The sequence below is a fragment of the Manacus vitellinus genome, unplaced genomic scaffold, assembly GCF_001715985.3.
Source record: "Manacus vitellinus isolate BGI_N305 unplaced genomic scaffold, ASM171598v3 scaffold_2_pilon, whole genome shotgun sequence".
NCBI lineage: Eukaryota > Metazoa > Chordata > Aves > Passeriformes > Pipridae > Manacus > Manacus vitellinus.
The window spans coordinates 10,594,924-10,610,582 of NW_021940208.1; the positions used below are offsets into that span (position 1 = coordinate 10,594,924).

General features: G+C 40.6%; 1 protein-coding gene across 5 annotated transcripts in view; it reads right to left on the reverse strand.

Moving 5' to 3' along the window:
* Positions 1–15,659, reverse strand: part of PDGFD (platelet derived growth factor D) — a 145,662-nt gene that overhangs the window by 7,815 nt on the left and 122,188 nt on the right. For all 5 annotated transcript variants that reach the window (XM_018070989.2, XM_018070987.2, XM_008922757.3 and 2 more), the window contains one exon: positions 6,008–6,222. In XM_018070989.2, coding sequence (XP_017926478.1) covers positions 6,008–6,222 — 215 coding nt within the window. The remainder of the gene's footprint in view (positions 1–6,007; positions 6,223–15,659) is intronic.

Genomic DNA, 15,659 nt, shown 5'->3' on the forward strand with positions numbered 1-15,659 from the left:
TATCACAGGATGTCTCACTTGCTTAACTCCCAGATGTCAACTCAAGAACTTTCATTTTCATTTAGTAAAAAATGAACCTTTGTCTCTCACTGCACTTCTGTGTTCTCTCTGCTCATCCCATGACCTAGCAGTCATTTCTGACTCATTCTGTTTCCTTGTATTTGCATTCCAAATAAATCCCATTGCTGCTTCTTGTCTAATATTCTATGAATTAACTCTTTTGTCAGGCTAATTCTGCGCGTTTATTACCATAACAACCTTTTATCTCCTTTATACATGTACTATCAACTCCAGGACATACAACAATCAGACTATGGTCTCATATTCCTTGCACACTGCTTTGATGATTCTAGCTCTTTTTAATCCATTAGCAAATTCCCTTTGTTGTGTCAGCAGCATTTGGATATTTTTTTGACCAGTTATCTTATGTTTCCCTGTGTAAGGACAGAGTGAGAATTGTTGTCTGCTCTCTCAAGTGCCTCCTAAAGGTTTGCTTCTCATTTCTCTGAAAAAACAAAGGAAAAAAAAAAAAGAAAAAAGCCCCCACAACATCAAAATGTATTAGTTACATTTCTTAACTCCATTGCAGCAACTCCTCTGTCTTACTGAAGTTCCATGTCACTTTTTTATTTTCTCTCCTGCTTCCCTGTTCTTTTCTCCCCTATAATATTCCCTCTGTTTTGTTTTTTCTTTACATCATTGGGTTCAGTTAAAGCTGTTTCTATGTCCCAGCAACTTGTGCCAAGATACAGTATTGTGCACTCTGGGATGCCTGCTGCACCTCTCAGGGAAACCAAAGATTATGAAATTGCCACCCTAACACTAATCTAAACCTTGTCTCTGAGAATTAATTGAATGTATGTTCTGTGAAGAGACCAGACAAGCTGGAGTCAACATAAAACTAGAATGGACGCATAATGCTTCAAAAAGGGGCTGGTGAGGGGGTGAGGGAAGAAGCACCTCATAGACAGTGAAAAACACATCAGTCTTTTCAGGAGAGAAAAATAAGTAGGTAAAAGATGCAATCAGCTTTCACTACTTTGCTTTTTTCCTTATATGCTTTTTAGCTGTGTTGCTCAGCACTGTGTTTCTGGAGGTTTATGCACTCTGACAAATTCTGGTTGCTACCTTAAGAGCACTTATTCCCTACGGAAACTCATTTCACATCTCATCAGTTACAGCAATGAGATGGGGAAACTGATTTCTTGTTTCTCTGAGGTATATGCATGCTGGTTGGATAAGACAGCTGTAGCTGCAGCTGAACTGAGTTCTGGCCCTGAGTTCCCCCACACCTCCTCTGGGCTGAGTGATCTCCAAGTTTAGAGCCCATCTCTCTTTAAAGAGCAGCTCCAGGTATTTCCAAAGAAATGTGGTGCAATGAAAAACATGCTTTCATTTCAAGTCCCCTTTAGAAAGTTAAGACAGCAGTAGACCTGAGCATTTGATTAAGGTGTGTTGCATCCATTTCCATGTGTTGCTTTGTCTTTCCCCTGCAGGGAGCCGTACAACATAATTCAGTATCACTTATGGCAGACTGTGCCCAGGAGACATTTTCAGACACTGCCAGGACTTGGCCTGTTTGGTTTGAATGGTCCATGATACTATGTGGTAAGTCATGAGTCTTTGTCCAGAGTATTTGCTCTGGTCTCAAGCAAACCCAGAAGCCACGGAAAACCACAGAGCATCACAAGACTCCTGCAAAACAGAACAAAACAAAACAAACACCCAAAACCCCCCACCTATAAAACTATCTGTTTACCCAAGTTATGAACCTGTTTATTTCTGGAAACAGAGTATTTTGGTAAAGTCATGGCAAACTTCCAGGCCATAAAAAAGACTTGAGATCTCATGATTAACATTCCCCAGGGCAATAAAAAAAAGCTACCCCTTACTGTAGGGGTATATATTCTCATTTCCTGCTGTTGCATCACTTCTTACAATTGGACAAGATAGAAAAGATCTGTACATTCCATCCAGGGAACTGGAGCAGCACTCTTAGCTTGGGGAAATTAAAGGCTACATGTCATAGCTATTAGTCCTGAGAGGCTAGGCTAGGAGGGAGTGCTTGGTGATGAGTACAGTGTGAGGCTTTGAACAGGAACTAAGGGAGAACTAAAAAACATTAAAAGCATAAGGAGAATATAACTTTGGGATCTCTCTGCACTAGAAGCCTCTCTGTCAACCAACACTGGACCTTAGGGTCCTCACAGCTGCCAGCAAGCAGCTATTCCAATACTGGCTACGAAGCCAAAAAGGAGCCTATCCCTTCTGGAAAATTTGCCTGCCTGTCCTTCTCACCCAGAAATATCGGGTAGCTCAGAAATTCCACTCAACTTTTAAGTGATCTCCAGACAAGTTTCTACTGTTGAGGACAACCATATTCATGTGCAGGACAAACAACTCTTGTGGGTTCCAGAGCTCAGTAGATAAAGCCCCAGAATAGCAGTTAGGGAAAATCAGCCTGGCAAGAGAAGTGGTCTGGGATCTACAGGACTCTGTTTCAGCTACTACAAACATCTGCTTTGCTCCACTACCTAATACTTCGTTCTGGTGTCTTCTGGCCTTTGTTCTCCTGCAGCAGTAGACAGAGATTTTTAACCAAATTAACAGTGCTAGGAATTTCTTAAAGTGTGAAGCTCTGTCCCTTGTTGTGCAACTAAAGGTTCTTTGGTTAAGGTTTCAAACTGGCTTTTAAGAGAGTAAACTGTCTCCATGGTTCTAAAACTGGCATACTGAGAGGCCCTTCCTCGGGGCCTTTACTGCCAGGTATTTAAGTAAAATTAGAGTTAAGTGTCAAAGGATAATAAGAATAAAACTGATTAACTATGCATGCCTAATAATAATAATAGAGTGGAAAACATTTTGGACTAAAATTAACGAGCACATCTTTAGTATGTGATACATGAATTTATCTGCATGACTTCCACTCGCATTAATGGGAGACACTTGGCTAAATTTCTGCCCAGTGAGCCGCTAATTCATGCCTAAGGGTTAAGTTTAAATTTAAACTTACAAAGACCATTTAATGGTAGAGATGAAACACTGTCTTGAATTCATACAGTTTTTGGAGAAAAAAGGAATGGGAAAATAAATTAACAGTGATGTATTAGTGTGAATGCTGAATTTCTTGAATATAGTGATTAGTTTGGTGCGGTCATAAGTCATGACATCCTGGTTCTGAGCAATACTTGGCTAGTGTGATATTCTGGTGTCCCAGCACCAGCAGCTTCCAAACACCTGATAACAAGTAAATGTTTGATAACGTTTATAATCAGCATTTTTTTACTGGCTGCTGTCAACAGTTGGCTTAAATTCTGATACAGGTGTAACTCAGAATTCCTTAGTTTATATTTTACTTCTAGTTCTTTCAGAACTCTTCTGAACTATGCACAGCTCATATTTAAGCATTGAAATTCCATACAGATTTACTGTGAAAAAAATATGATGCCTTTTTTCCATTTTAAGTTAGTTTCCTTTCAATCTCTCTCTTGTTTTTTTCTTAAGGAAGAGATTATTTAGGAAAACCTGATTTTCCTTTAACTAGTATTCATTATTTTCTATCTTTCACTGTGTTCTCTCTTATTCTGAGTTTTGTTTCTAAGTGATATTATGCAAAACTTTTGAGCCATTTTCTTTACAAATGTCTTTGATCTGTATCTTCCCCTGTATCTCTCTTGATGTATGTTAACTGCTTCTGTATAACTTTTCTAGTCCTACCTGTACCATTATAAGCACCAATGGTCAAAACCCAGCATAAGTACCCCACCAATTTATCTAGGCTACAATATCTGCTATGTTATTACCTCTTCATTCCTGGAGAAGACTGTCACTTGTCTTTTTCCTATCACTGCACTAAACAGCTGTTTTCCTGAAGCTCTTCACAGTGACTCACTACTCAACTTTTAGCATAACTTCCACCCCTCATTTCTTCCTCCTCTCTTCACACACCTAGTGTTACATGAATAGATAGTTTAGACCATTCGTCCTAATGCTTGCTGCTTTTATAACCTGCATTTACAAGTAGTTACCTAGGCTTTCTGAAATTCCTCACAGCCTTCTCTGCTGTTACGGTGTCTCCTGTGCTAGCTGTCATTTTTTCCACCTGTCTGTTCACCTCCATTCAGACTGATCATACATGAAATAACACTTAGTCTACGTGCTGGGGGCACCTCATGTAGCCCTTTCTTATTTAGAAAATTGTTCATCTCTTCCACCTCTTTACTTTTTATCTCTTAACCAGCTTATAATCCCTGTCTGATCTTGTCTGGTTGAGTGTTTGCTCACTGAAGAAGGTTCCAGGCCTTTCAGCATTCTTGTTGTAGTGCTGTATAAATATTTATTCATATATAAGGCATTCCAAGTTCATTTTATCAGCTCATAGTCATCTAGGTATCGTAAACCTATTAATTTTTTTTCCAATTAACTTTTCTACCATTGAGATAAGGCTTTCTGCTCTGTAATTACCAGGGTCATTCCCTGCATTTTGTTTAAAATTATAGAAAATATTAACTATTTTCTAGTCCTAGCTGATGTGGAGTATGCTGTATGCCACAGTTAATTGTGAGAAAATATCGCTTACCTTGGAAAAGAGTAACCACATCGCTCACAGTGCGGCAAAGGTCTGACCTTCAACGACCCTGTGCTATTGCAGCCCTGGGTCTCCCAAGATAATGCCTTAATGTTACGAGTCCACATCACATCCAGGTTTAAAGTCCATAAAGTTTATTTTCACTTGGGACTTAAGCCAAGTGGTAAATCAGGCTCTTAACAAGAGATAGTGTCAGAAATTAAGTCAGCATGGCATGCAGCTTCCCTATGTTCAGACTGTTAAAAGGCTGCTACCAAGTAACTTTCCTAGATATCTTCACTTTAGTCAACATTATTCATGTCTTGATCTGAAAATACTGATTTAGAGGCAAGAATATAAAATGCTCTTTCCTTGTATTTTCCCTCTCTAAATGTGTTCTGAACAGATTAAAAATAAACATAATGAACATTGTTCCTATGCAAAAATTTTGCCTTCCCAAAAAATTGCTGAGTTGGAGAAAAGATAAGGCTGAATGATTCAGCTGTTTCCTACAGGTAATAAATCTGGAAGGGAAGAGAGTTTGCAAAGGACTTACTTATAATTTCCAAATCTGGGCATAAGTTTAAAGCAAGAGGAAGTGCAGTCAAATGTCTCAAGGAACACATGCCTCTGTGCTACTGAAAAGACTATTTCCAGAGGTATATATATATCCACTTTGTAGCAGTCCTCTGATGGGAAAAATCAGTCCTCATTCTTGCAACAAAATTCACTAGGATGCTGTGGTAGCATCTACTCAGAGGTGGCAAAAGTTCTCTCTAACTGCTTCTAAATTAACTTACCCATAAACACCTGCTAACACCCCTTTCTCACACATACATAACCTCCTTCCATTCTGTTCATTCACCACTTCCAAATGCATATCACTGGGTGATGTTGTGGCATTAAAGACATCAATATTAAACATTTAAAATTAGGCCTTCCTGCATGTTGACTCTGTGTGCATCTCTGTCTCTATGCCTTATTGCAGTGGAAGGTACAAATGATGCTCCATGAGATACCAAGCTGGTATCTTGCATGGACAGCAATAGAGATGCTGTTATCTATGTTTTCACTTTAAAGCTACCTGAATCTGTCTTAAAGCCTAAGTAGATTCTTCATCTCAGGAAGAGTGGTAAGCACAGAAGGCATTCACTCAAATACTGTGGTGTCTTTCAAATGATGGCATCTTCACCTATGACCCTTCACTGCGTCGGTAATTTTTACCCATTGATTTTTGCACTGCAGATACAACATGATAATCAATATAAGCATGTTAATATAACATGATATAGCATAATGATAATATAACATGATATAGCATGGATCAATATTAACGTGATAGTCAATTAACAAGCAGCACACATGGCTCGGAGAAAAGACTTCAGAATCCATGGAAGCAATAAATACCCAAAAGAAGTAACAAAGAAAGAATGAAAATACCTCATGATATTTTTTCACGGTTTTCCCTGACATGCACATGCAAGATTTCCAGTTCGGAGTCCCACAGCCACAGTTTCCTCCACAGCGCTGGACAAGGAGGCAGCGGGGGAAGAAAACTACATTTGTCAGCTTCAGTTCCTCCCTTAAATTGACAGAGTAGTTTCTCGGGGTGCAGCTGTAACGTTTCACGTCATCATTCAACCTGTCCAGGTCAACTGCAATGCAAAAGATGTTTCATTAGTGAGGTTTGAGTGGGTCATTCCTGTGGTTTATACTGCTCCCTAGGTAGTAAATAACACAAAGTTATGGGACACTGTTTGAAAAATAGGTGAAGCGTAGCAGTGATTTCTGAACAGATAAACATAAACCTACCAATTTTAAATCATTACAGGTGGCAATCCAGGCAGTCACCCTGCTCCCACTGATTCCCATAGCAAAGCTCACACCAACTATAAAGGTGAAGGGAAGGCTTGAAGTAAAATATTGGCCCGCAAGCTGAAGACTAGTCATTTTATTTGCTTTATCACTGATCTGTTGGATCCCTGGGCAAGAGATTCCACCTCTGCTACACTCTTCCCTCCTCTGTTTATACCTAACTGACTTAGATGATAAGATCTATTTTGTTACTATGAGCATAACTTCTTTTGCCTAACTGCAGGCATAGAAAAGGCAAACACTTTAAACAAGACCCTTTCTGTGGTCAGTAGAGAAACGGGAGTGATTCATCCCTTCCTCACAAGAGCATTTAGGACAGGCTACATGACTTGCTTTCTCAAGTTGCCTGTCTGTATTGTTTATGGACAGAGTTTAGATAACTCACTTTTAGATGGAGAAACCAATCTAAGCAATATTAATTTCAGCTGGTAAATGTTACTATAATAGGCATAAAAATAAATACAATTAAAACTAATGAGGTTCATTGAATGCCAGTAGTTGGTTGATGTTTAAGTGCCTGGTATCTCTGTGAGATCTGTCATGTAAACAAGCAGTAAAGCCAGTCATAAAAATATCTTATAGACTATCAACTGTGACTTTAAGTGCTGTTTCTAGCTTTTCCTTATAAAACTAAAACAAAACAAATTACCCCTTCTATAAATACATATTCCACACTTGTAACACATACAAAAGCAACAAATTTAATGAGTTCTATTTCTAAAGAAGTTTTTTGATTTCTTTTTCCTTCCTTCTCTGCTTTCTTCTTTCTTTAGGATTCTATCCACCAACTAAGTGTTCAAAAGCTCAATAATTCATTCAGGACTGGAGAACGCGTGAACTTGTGTTGAGTTCAACTCCAAACAGCTTTTGCTAACAGAAACATCAACAGGAAAATAGAGATGGCTGAAATGAGAACTGAGATAACAGTGTAGTGTTTGTGAACATACCAGATTTTCATGGGCATGTATAATAGGTCAACATCATTTCTGGTCCTGAGAGCACCTCTGCCTGTGCTTTAATAAAAACATGTGAAAACTTACAACAAAGACACTTCATACCTTCTGTGATTCAGTCCTTATCAACATCACAAAGTAAGTAGTGGAAAAAGCTGTGATTTGTAAATATCATGTACCTTTACATTCTGACCTGGAGATATTCACAAGGCAGATAAGCAAGGGGCAGGGGTACATAAATGTCAGGAGTGCTATTATAGAAAATCATAGCAGATTCACTTTCCTGGCGAGGTGTTATCTCAGTCAATGGGAATTCAGCAGATAAATTGCGATTTTATAGCAATTGTGATACATGTCACCATGAAATCTCAGTGGTTCTCTCCAGAGAGTTAGCATCTCTCCAAAAGAGGTATAGATCATTCTCCTGATATAAGCACAAAATCAATGGGGCTGGTGGTATACTTATGCACTGGGAGAAAAATACACTGTGAATGTCCTTATCCAGGACTTACAAGTCCAGGGAATATTGACTTCTTTGTTTTAACAGATGGTATTTTTTTCTCCACTGTCATTCTCCAAAGCCACCCCTTCTTACAGCAAGACAGGCTAATTCTCTTCACAGGGAAGTGTTTCCCACTCCTCTAAACGTTTGCCACCAGCTTTGCTAACTGGTAAAGCAAAGCACTATCTGGCTACTATTCATTTCAGCCAATAGATGTGAAGGAAAAATCTCCCAAAGGAAGAAGAGGGTTGAAAATTTTCTGTCTTTATGACTAATGAGATTTCTTGAGGGGAAAGCCTGGATCATCCACACTTTAACACTACAGCAATGCAGGGGAATGGATACTAATATGAGCAGACTCCTATTGGGCAGTCCAGGCTGACCGTGGACTATGATGGCATCTGCTGATGGTACTGATGGAGTTAGAATAAAATGCTCAAAGGCTTAATTTAGACTTAATTCAGCTGAGGTAACATATGAAACAAGGCTTCCAGTAACAAACTGGTTAGTAAAGAGGGCCCATCTTCTGTGTCTAGAAGATGGTTGGGGGACTGAATAAAATTTACTCTGTCACAGATGACACTTCCCCTCAGGCTCAACACTCCTCCTTCCTGCATTGAGCTAATACCTATTAGCACTGCTGTATTATCAAAACAGAAATGAGTCCTTGTAATGAGACTAGCAGAGAGGGAAAGCACTGGCATGTAAAGGACCTGCGTGAGGGGGGTTTCCTGCAGAGGGTATATTATATCCATCACCATGTTACACTATTAGCTTCAATACTTAACTGCTCAATTTAAATGGCAACGGTTGACCTGACAAAGGGCTTTCACTGGAAGGAAGGCTTTGCTCACTGCCTTCAAACTCCTACTTCTGATGCCTTTTGGAAGTCTTTGCAGGGTCTCAGGCTGTAGTTGACTCAGGACTGTGGGAAGCTGATGATTTGCTTGAAGCATAGGAGGGAATAACCAGATAATTAGCACAATTTTCTTTCTCTATGCAGTATGAAGGAATAAGCAGTTTTTAATGAGGGCTCAACACTTTCTCTGGGTACACTTCTCAGGTATTCTGAAATCAAGTAGTAGCAATACGCATTTTATCTAGTGTATTTTTTCTGTATTTGAAAAACCTAGGGGAAAATTTCCAGTGCAAAATTGCATGAATTCGCCTTGTTATCTACTCAAGGCATTCTGATCATGATTATTATCAGGTTTTGGAACCACCAGATCCCAGAGTTATCAGTTAAAATGCAAATTCTCTGCACTTTGCTATATTTTAGGTATTAGAGTCCAGCTTAAAATGGACAAAAATAATAGCAGAAAGGTCTTATTTTAGTGATTTCAAAAACATGAAAATAAATAAGTTCAAGCAGAGAAGAACAGCCTAAATAAACAGTTTAGGACATACACAAGTCATCCTCTATTAAAATCCATTTGGAGGTAAACACCTATACCTACATGCATTTTTACTCTGCTCCACAGAACTCCAGTGCTTAGTGGGATAAGGTGAGCATGCATACTCTGTGAACAATGTATACTGTACTCTGGTAGCATCATACTGACACATGAGAACAGTTCCCAATGCCTAATTACCTTTAGATCACGGTTTATTGCCCCCTAACAAAAGAATACATTTAATTCTGAACAATTCTCTCTGCTGAAAGCTTCAATATGTATTTTTCCCTGTCTTGGGATTGTTTTACTGTCTGGAGCCAGTCCATTTCCTCATCCATATAACAATAAGATTTTACAGTACAGTCAGTTTCATGCATCACTTCACTGCTGTGACTAAAATGTAACTGAGCCTTGGTGTGATTGGTGTGAAATCCAGCTGCTTTACTTATCAAGGACTGAAACCACTGGAGTTCTTAATTTAAAACTAGAACTAAAAGGTTCTTTAGACTGGATGCAAATAACTTCCAAGTATTATTACAGAATGTCTGCATCAGAGATTCAACTTAAAGGTAAGGCAGACATAAAGAGATGCATCGGAGCACTAAGATCATAGAATCACAGAATCATAGAATCAACTGGGTTGGAAGGGACCTCCGAGATCATCAAGTCCAATCCTTGATCCAACACCGCTGTGGTTACTAGACCATGGCACTAAGTGCCACATCCGGTCTTATCTTAAAAACCTCCAGGGACAGAGAATCCACCACTTCCCTGGGCAGCCCATTCCAATGCCTGATTACTCTCTCTGTAAAGAATTTCTTCCTAATATCTAACCTAAACCCCCCTGGCACAGCTTAAGACCATGCCCTCTTGTCTTACTGATAGCTGCCTGGGAGAAGAGACCAACCCCCACCTGGCTTCAACCTCCTTTCAGGGAGTTGTAGAGAGTGATGAGGTCTCCCCTGAGCCTCCTCTTCTCCAGGCTGAACAACCCCAGCTCCCTCAGCCTCTCCTCATAGGACTTGTATTCAAGTCCCTTCACCAGCCTCGTTGCTCTTCTCTGGACCTGCTCCAGCACCTCAATACCCTTCCTGAACTGAGGGGCCCAGAGCTGGACACAGTACTCCAGGTGTGGCCTCACCTGTGCTGATACAGGGGAAGAATCACTTCCCTGGTCCTGCTGACCACACTGTTCCTGATCCCGGCCAGGATGTCATTGGCCTTCTTGGCCACCTGGGCACACTGCTGGCTCCTCTTCAGCTTCCTGTCAATCCAAACTCCCAGGTCCCTTTCTGCCTGGCTGCTCTCCAGCCACTCTGTGCCCATCCTGTAGTGCCGCAGGGGATTGTTCTGGCCAAAGGGCAGAATCCAGCACTCGGCCTTGTTGAACCTCATCTTGTTGGAATCAGCTCAACTCTCCAGTCTGTCCAGGTCCCTCTGCAGAGCCCTCCTGCCCTTCAGCTGATCAACACTCCCCCCCAGCTTAGTGTCATCTGCAAATTTGCTAATGGTGCACTCAATCCCCTCATCTAAATCATCAGTAAAGATATTAAACAGAACTGGGCCCAACCCTGATCCCTGGGGGACACCACTAGTGACCAGCCACCAACTGGATACAGCCCCGTTCACCACCACTCTCTGGGCCCGGCCCTCCAGCCAGTTCCTAACCCAGCACAGAGTGCCCCTGTCCAAGCCATGGGCTGCCAGCTTTTTCAGCAGTATGCTGTGGGAGACAGTGTCAGAGGCTTTGCTGAAGTCCAGGTAGACACATCCACAGCCTTTCCCTCATCCAGGAGGTAGGTCACCTGGTCATAAAAGGAGATCAGGTTGGTCAGGCAGGACCTGCCCTTCCTAAACCCGTGCTGGTTGGGTCTGATCTCTTGTCCCTCCTGTAGGTGCTGAGTGATTGCACTTGGGATGATCTGGTCCACAACCTTGCCAGGCACTGAGGTCAGGCTGACGGGTCTGTAGTTTCCTGGGTCCTCCTTCCAGTCCTTTTTGTGGATCGGTGTGACATTTGCCAACTTCCAATCATCTGGGACCTCCCCAGTGAGCCAGGACTGTTGGTAGATGATGGAGAGAGGCTTGGCGACCTCTTCTGCCAGCTCCCTCATCACCCTTGGGTGGATCCCATCTGGTCCCATAGACTTGTGAAGATTCAATAAAGAATGGAGGTTTCCCTTGCCCCTCCTTTTGCTATTGATGTATCTTGATATATCTTGTATCAAGATGGATACTTGAGGCCCAGTGTTTGCCCCTCCTTCCCCTTAAATCCTATGCTTAAAACCATCCTCATTTCACGTAGCTTTATGGCATGTGTTTACCTTGAAATATTGATCTTAATCAGAGGTGAGCACTGGAATCAGAGACTGCACTTAATACCATGTTTTATTCAGAAAAAGATAGGCCTTAAAGATTGAGGAGAAAAGCTATGCTGCTGGTCACTGATTAATTTTAAGAAGACAAGAGGTCTGTTAGGGTTGCTTTTAACACTTTATCTGTTTGACATTCACATATGGTCCTAACATTGTCATATCTGCACATTTTACACTTTTTTTCATGCATCAGTCACAGAGCAGAGCTGAGGTGTAAGAGATGGTAGCCACCTTGTTACGGTATTCCTATACCACATGTCAAGACCATCTACAAGTAAGGTGAGGAGGATTTGGGCAGGTGCAGACTAATCAGCCTAATCTCAGCCCATGGTAAAAGGGGTAAATCCTCCTTGGAAGCAATGCCCAGGCAGATGAAAGACAAGAGGGTGACTGGGAACATCCAGAATAGATTTACCAAGAGCAAATTGTCATGGATCATCCTGAGAGTCTGCTGAGACAACTGTCTTGCTTGATGAGGCAAAAGCAGCAGAGGTGTCTGCTGTTTTTTTCACAGTGATCCACAGAATACTTGCAGCCAAACTGCTGAGATCTAATGGTTTACAAAATCAGTAGATATCTGGAGCATCCAAGAGACTTGAGCAAAATGGTCAGCAATTCCATGTACAACTGGTGGTTGATTACTATCTATGTTCCCCAGGGGATAATACTGGAGTCAATACTTCTAAATATCTTTGCTAACGCTCTACACAATCCATCCACACGCTGCAGGAATGCCTTTCAGAAGGATCTCAGCATGTTGGAGAAACGTGCTGGCAAGAACATCATGAGATTCAGTGATTACAAATGGAAATTCTTGCACCTGACATGGATAACCCTATCCATTGATCTGGACTGGGAACACATGGACTAAGCTGAAGCTTTGTAAAAAGCCTTGGTATCTGGTTAGACAGAAAGTTGAACATGAGTCAGCTGTCTGCCTTGCAGGACCAGGCTCCACACTAAACTGCATTAGGAATAATGTAGTAGGACACTGAGGGAGATGGATATTCCCATTCATTCTGCTCTTGTGAACATGCATCTGAAGTACTGTGTCCCATTTTGAGCCCACTCCAGCAGAAGGATGAACAAACTAGGAGTTCAGTGAAGGATGACCATGATGGTTAAGGTGCTGGTCCAAAACAGCCAGTGAGGCTGAGGAAAGGAGATTCTTTAGTCTGGAATAAATACTAAAGAGGGTTCTAATGATTATATCTAGTTATTTAAAAGGGGCTACAGGGAGGATGGAGCCAGGTACTTTTTGGATGTTCACAGTAAAAACAAAAGTGCAAAAAATCTCGAGTTGCAGCAAGGGATATTTGAATGAGTTCTACAAAAGAGTAAGCACCATGAGGGTAGTCAAACACTGGGACAAGTTATCCAAAAGCTTGGGGAATCATTCTAGTTGGAAACATTAAAAACTTAACTAGAGAACTTCAAAGATGGTCTTGCAGTGGGCAGAGGTTTGGATGAGAATGCCCTTTTAACCAAAATTATTTTATTATCTATTAATATCAACCTATGATTGATATTAAACTGCCATGGTGGTTTGTGTCTGCTTTCCTTTCTGAAAGGGTATTGACATCACTATCTATATGGACAGATAAAGTTTAAAAATTTGATCTTTCTGTCTGTTGTGATAGCAATGTGGATGTGTGAAACCAGATTTCAGCATGACACTCAGCACCAAAATATGCTGTTGACAGGTGATGTCAACCTGTATGTCGACAAGATGTTGAAATACCTAACTCTCACTGAAGGGATTTGTATTATACAATGAACAGGTGGAGAGATTTCCCAGAACAGGTGGAGAAATTTCCCAGCCACTGACTATCCTCCCCTGGATATCAAGCACAAATCTACATCTCCTTGGGCCTGCTCCCAAAGGCATGTAAACAAGTGCCAATTCTGTCAACATTTCTAGCTCGTGTTCTTTTTGGTGACTAAAAAGATGTAATCATGAAAGGGGACTGTACTTGTTAGCTTGCCCCTGTTCATATTTCGTGCATCAGCAAGGGATGGAATTGCAGTGTGTCTGGAGTATCGTGTGACAAGTGGGAATCCAGAGCTCAGTTATAGTTTGACTCTCATCCTTTTTCACGTGTGGTTTAGAGTTCATAACAAAGGTTATTGTGCTACAGTTTTAATTTTGACTCTTGGCTTTAAAAAAAATTCCTCCTATAGAGAATGGAATTTCTCAGAGACCTATAAGTGTATTGAATCCTTTCTCCCTAGCATTCATGCTCCACTAGCATAAAGGTGTGTGTCAGGATTGTGTCAGATAGACTTAGTGGCACTGTACAAGCAAAGACATTCAGAGCAGTGCTGTAGCTGAGTGAAGCTATGGTGTGGTTAAACTTGAGTTGGCAAATACACAAATAAGCTGAAGATGGACATTTTACAAAGGCATATAGTGATAGGACAAGGGGAAATGGCTTCATACTGAAAGAGAATAGGCTTAGATTAGATATTAGGAAGAAATTAAATTCTTTACTGTGAGGATGGTGAGGCACTGGAACAGGTTGTTCAGAGAAGCTGTGGATGCCACATCCCTTGAGGTGTTCAAGGGTTGGATGGGGTCTTGAGCAACTTCGTCTGGTAGAAGGTGTCTCTGCCCATGAGGGGCATTGGAAGTAGGTATCTTTAAGGTCCCTTCCAACAGAAACCGTTCTATGATTCTATCATCTCAACAATGTAACAATGAATATTGAGTTTATCAACATAGTAATATCCTCAGAAATGTGTAGATATATATATATATATAAAGTATATATACACTATTTATATAAAGTATATGTATACCATATATATATGTATATATATATAATACCAAATGGAATATTATTTCCCAGTTGCATCTTCCACTGGTTAAATAATCTAAATGCACCGACACTGATTAAATTATTCTTCTCCATACCAAATATTGACCAAATCCTGCAGCTTTTAGACTTCAACACTTATGGCTGATGGTTTTGACTATTCCACTGCACATGCTTAATGATACCACAATAAGCAATTTGTTAAATATACCTGGAAAGTTTGGGAGCTATTCAAGTCTTTCTTGTGGGAGCTGGGGAAAAGATGTTGCAATTTGCATTTACTACAGAATTGCAATGCCAAGACAAACTTCCTTAATACGCAACTGTTATTTCAGAGGAATGAGAGATCAGAATTTCAGGGGGCTTATAAATGCTTGCGTGAAACAATATATATACATAGGTACCCAATATATAGGCCTATTATGGACTGGCAAACCAATAATCAGTTGTTCTATGGGTCAAGTAGCAAAAGCAGGCCAAACTATTTGACATAGCTTCATTGAAATCAACAGAATTGAGCAGCTTATTCCAGTAATAAATAATATGCTACAAGTTTCACTAACATTTTAAAAAAAGATTTAGTAAGAAAAGCTTTTACTGCAGTGACTGACAATGACCAACAATTGCACCACATAACACATGAGGGAAAAATCTAATTTTTCACAGAGGAGGGTGCAGATCTGAATTAGATCTAGAATGAGTGAATGTGTGCAGTTTGCATGCAACAGACAACTTAGTTCCCATCTGAAGAAGAGTGGGAGAAATATTCTGGTTTTTAAGCACAGGGAATACTCTAAATTAGCAGCTGTTTGAGAAGGTATTCCATCTACTTGGAATATTCGCATTTGCCATGAATGAGTGAGCATTTGTGATGCCTGCACTCCCTGTCTGGTGAACTGAAACTTGCTGGCAGCCATCCCAGAACCTTTCAAGGAGGAGTATATGGACATTTGCAGTGATTTACTGGCCACTGTTTGCAACCCCCTGAGAAATTACATTCCTGAGTTAAAATTCTAGCTTCTTGTTAGACCACTGTAAGTAGTGACAATTAAGAATTATTGTTAAGGACATGGTGAAACTTGCCTGATGTTGGTAACCTGTTTGGCAATGGATAGCAGAAAACATTCCATGAAAACCTGTGGTGTCACCTCACTGTTCTTCCAGACCAATGTTCTGC